At 39.9% G+C, this 4,684-nt stretch overlaps 1 protein-coding gene across 1 annotated transcript; it reads left to right on the top strand.

Moving 5' to 3' along the window:
• Positions 1-7: 7 nt before the first annotated feature.
• LOC141833622 (serine carboxypeptidase-like 34) lies at positions 8-1,320 on the top strand. The gene is made up of 5 exons (XM_074721105.1): positions 8-299; positions 398-534; positions 614-706; positions 803-908; positions 1,001-1,320. The coding sequence occupies exons 1-5, from the start codon at positions 45-47 to the stop codon at positions 1,148-1,150; spliced, it is 741 nt and encodes a 246-aa protein (XP_074577206.1). The 5' UTR covers positions 8-44; the 3' UTR covers positions 1,151-1,320.
• Positions 1,321-4,684: the final 3,364 nt, after the last annotated feature.

Below are 4,684 nucleotides of genomic sequence, written 5' to 3'. Positions count from 1 at the left end.
AGATAGGCAATGCATTATTGGATGATGACACAGATCAGACAGGGATGATCGACTATGCATGGGATCATGCAGTCATATCTGACCGAGTCTACAAGGATGTTAAAACCAAGTGCAATTTCAGTATCGAACCGGCTACAGCAGCCTGCAACAGTGCACTGAGTGAATACTTTGCAGTCTATCGAATAATCGACATGTACAGCTTGTATGCTCCAGTTTGCGTCGATCAGAATGTGTCTGGCACCTATAACCGAAAGCACTTCCGCGTAGAAGGCGCTGCTCCAAAGCTGTTCTCCAAATTTGTGAGTCCATTTGGTGCAAAACGTAATGTTGTAGCTAGCTCTCTCTTCAGAGCTCTATTTGAAGCTGTTACTAAATGCTCAATCTTGTTTCCTTGCAGAGTGGGTGGCATCAGCAGCCAGCGGGTTATGACCCCTGCGTCTCCTACTACTCGGAGGTTTATTTTAACCGACCAGATGTCCAAGAAGCACTGCACGCAAATGTCACAAAGATTGCTTATAACTGGACTCACTGCAGGTACAGAGTTGTATAGTAAATTAAAGTAGGAAGTCATTAGTCATACAACCTCCGATGGTTCACTGCCTTGTTTTAACAGTGATGTGATCACCAAATGGAATGATGCACCGGTCACCATTCTCCCAACCTTACACAAGCTCATCAATGGCGGCATCAGGATATGGGTTTTCAGGTGAGAATTAATGCAACAGGAAAGCCTGTATAAGTAGAATAAGTAGACTCTATATCAGCGAAAGGCCTTAACATCCATTGTCAATGCATGATTCAGCGGAGATACTGATGGAAGAATTCCAGTCACTTCGACTCGGTATTCACTGAATAAACTTGGCCTGAAAACCATCCAAGAATGGACTCCTTGGTATGATCATCACCAGGTATGCATCACTTCCTTGGATCATCAGGTGCAGAAAGAAGTATGAATGAATTGCCATTTAGTGATCTGTGTGTAGTTAACTTTAATTTTTAGGTTGGTGGATGGACAATTGAATTCGAGGGACTGACATTTGTCACGGTCCGTGGCGCTGGCCACCAAGTTCCAACGTTTGCTCCAAGGCAAGCTCACCAACTCGTTAGTCATTTCTTGGCTAACAAACCATTGCCTCACTCAGCTTTCTAGAAATCCAAGACTCAGCAGTGCTGCTTGCTCATTCAAAGAAATTAATGCTTGTCTATGCATCCCAAAGAAGAAGAGTTATAATTAATTTAGAGGAGAATTAGGCGCATTGCCAATAATGAGCTTGCTATAATTCACATAAATGTCAATTGCCAATCTTAAATTCTGCATTTTATCTAGTGATTTCACCATAATAAAATTGCAACACGTGTTGGGGGCATCAAATTTATCATGGGGTATCTTTTTCTCATCTCTTTCTTGTTTTGGCCCCGAGTCTCATCTAAATCATATCGTCTCGATCATCTAGGTCCCGAGTCTCGTCCCGATCACGTTGTCTCGATCATCTGGATCCCGAGTCTCATCTTAGCTACGTCGTCTCGACCATCTAGGTCCCAAATCTCATCTTGGCCACGTCGTATCGGTCCCAAGTCTCGTTTCAGTCACTCCATCTTGGCTCTCTCGGTCCCAAATCTTGCTTTGGTCACGTCGGTCCCGAGTCTCGTCTCGGTCATCCCGTCTCGACTACGTCAGTCCCGAGTCTCATCTCGATCATTTCGTCTCAGTCTTAAGTCTCATTTCAGTCACACCATCTCGCCCCTGAGTCTCATTTTGGCCATGCTGTTTTGGCCATCTAGGTTCCTAGTTTCGTCTCGGCCATGTCGTCTCGATCCCAAGTCTCGTCTTGGCCATCTCGATCACGAGTTAGTGATCACATCAGTCTCAAATCTTATCTCGATCACACCGTCTCAACCTCGAGTCTTGTCTCGGTCATGCCGTCTCGACCATCTCGGTCCTGAGTTTCGTTTTGGCCACGTCGTCTCGATCATCTCGATCTCAAGTCTTGTCTCAGCCACACCGTCTCGACCATTAGGCCTGAACCTCACTTTTATATATCCTGCAAACCCCTATCTTCTATGGGCCCGCTAAGGGGGAACACGAATATTCCACGAACATGTGGCGATTCAAGAATAAGCAGGCAATTACGAAGTTGTTAGACATGATTCCCTTAGATACCCTTTTTTTGCATATAAGGTCAAAAGAAAATGGTTGTCGGATCTGATCTCCTCGTAGGTTTCCACATTGGTGTTGTGACCATCCAACATGGAGATGCTTTTAGATGACTATAAAAACCCTAACAAGAGGTACTATTTCAGGTTTAACTTTTTAAACTCTTCTCTCATCACCTTCCTTTCTTTCTACACTCTATCTCTTTAGAAAAATCTTAATTTGAGCACCGGAGTGGTTTGTCGAGACTCTCCGATGCCAATCTAACTTCTTTTTGAAATGTGTTTCAAGTTTCCATCATCTTCCTCATTGAACTCATCTAGGAGGCCGCACACATCTAGCCGTTCGTTGACTGATGATTAGATTATTCAATATTTAACTGGAATAGAAGTGACACTAAATAATTGCCAAGACGTCACTTAAATCAAAATGTAAAAAATTTTAAACTTTGTAAGTGCAATCCTTAAGCACCACTAATGGTTGTTTAGGTATATCCATCAATTTAGAATAGAGAATTTCTATAATTTAAATTAGTGATACCTTGACAATCATTTAGTTTAGAATATAGAATTTCTATAATTTAAATTAGTGATACCTTGACAATCATTTAGTTAGGGTTTCTCAAACATGATTCATCAACGTAGAAATCAAAATTATTTAATAAGAAATCTCACCAAATATCAAAACAACTTAGATTATACAAGGGAGAAATCAAGAAATTACTTTTTCAATTGTTTCTAATCATGGAAATCCTTTTATTCATCCTTCAAAATCATAAATGGTGGGTTTCGATGTATTATGTCGCATTGACCCATGATTCTGTTAATCCAAACAAAGTTGACCAGTTGAATACAGGTCAAAATTATAACTCATGCATATCCTATAAACGAATTGATCTGCTTATTATCGATTTAATTCAATTGGTTAGATGAGTCATAAATGGATAATGTGACATACCTATATAATTAAATTAATTGAGTCATAAATGAATCGCATGATATACCTTGTTTGACAAACTCTTCTTATAAACCTTAAATACCACACCAACATACTACTTATTTCTAATAATTATACATAAATATAATCCAGATGATTATATGTTAATATATTTTATACTTATAACTTATATTGTAGATTATATATTTATAAGTTATATTGATTACTACTAATACATGTAATAAATGTCATGGGCCATGATGCTTGATCATTGCCATGTGCTATAGTGATTAGTTTCTTCATGGCTCTTCTCCTCGTATTCTTTGGACGACCACCCGGCCACAAAGACAAGTGTTGGATATTGGAGCCTTAATGGACCAATACGATTTTGTAGAAAAATTGAAATGTCATCAATTGATGAAAGTCGTAATTGACTTCAAAATCGAAATCTACATTTCGCGTTGATAGATTTAGACTATTAATTTGTTCAAAATCGATTAAAAGTGAATGAGAAATTAATTATTTAAAGTCAAATCCAAAATAATATTAATTGTTAATTAATGTTATATATAAGGAAATGCATGGGGCATAGTCTCACATCGAAAATTTTCGATGTGTTTTCTTTCCTTATTAATGATACTGTGTTAATGGAGTTAACACAAAAAGATCAAGTGCTCTCTTCTCAGGGGCGAGCAGGTGCTCGCACCTGTGAGCCCGCCAAGAGAGATGATTGGACTACTGACTGGGCCAACGGATGACAACTCTTGATCAAAGAGGTGTGATGGATCGCATGTGTTGCGATCTGGAGCGTTGGATCGTGAAGAGTCATGATCTGACCGCTGGGATGAGACCTGATCTGAAGCATCAGATCGAATGGATCATTAGATCCAGATTCGACGGCTAATGACCAGAGGAGAGATCTGAGGGTCACAACCCTTCAGATCTGATGGATGAGATCAAGAGGGCTATATGAAGGGTTACAACCCTCCAAATCGGACGGTCCAGATTGATCCTGTCTAAAAGTCACATCCACTCATTCAACTTCTTCACTTAGTATAAATAGATCCCTCCAGATTAGAAATTTCATCGATCAATTCATCGATTCTACTCTTTCTTGTGCATTCATCTCATCTAGTGCATTATGAGTCCAAAAAGCCTACGAGAAGGTTCGCTGGTCTCGAAATTTGGAGTGAACTATTCTGAGACGTTCGTCGTTGTATCTTGGAAACGAATTGCTGCTATCCGTTAGCACCGTAACGGAACAATATCGTTTACGGAGATAGTGTTGAACATTAGCTTCGACGATCCGTATCAGTTTGCGTACTCCCGAAGCTATCGGAAATAACAAGTTGAGAAGGATTTGAGATTTCTCTTTAGCAAGAGAAGGGCATTGCAAATGTAGATTAAAAGGCTTGGCAGCATGGGGTATATATGATGACCAAGGTCAAAGAGGCATGGGGGCTGAGAATTATCATGAGCTTCGATGAACACGAGAAAAGCTTACTCTACACTTGGTGATGGAGAATAGAATAGCCGATCTACAAGCAAAGGGTGCATGCATGGAAAAGGATAACTACTCAAAGAAACTTTAAAAAG

The sequence above is a fragment of the Curcuma longa genome, chromosome 8, assembly GCF_044706935.1.
Source record: "Curcuma longa cultivar G26 ecotype Majalengka, Jawa Barat chromosome 8, ITB_CL_G26_1.1, whole genome shotgun sequence".
In the NCBI taxonomy this organism is placed as follows: Eukaryota; Viridiplantae; Streptophyta; class Magnoliopsida; order Zingiberales; family Zingiberaceae; genus Curcuma; species Curcuma longa.
This window is presented reverse-complemented; position numbering and strand designations above follow the sequence as displayed.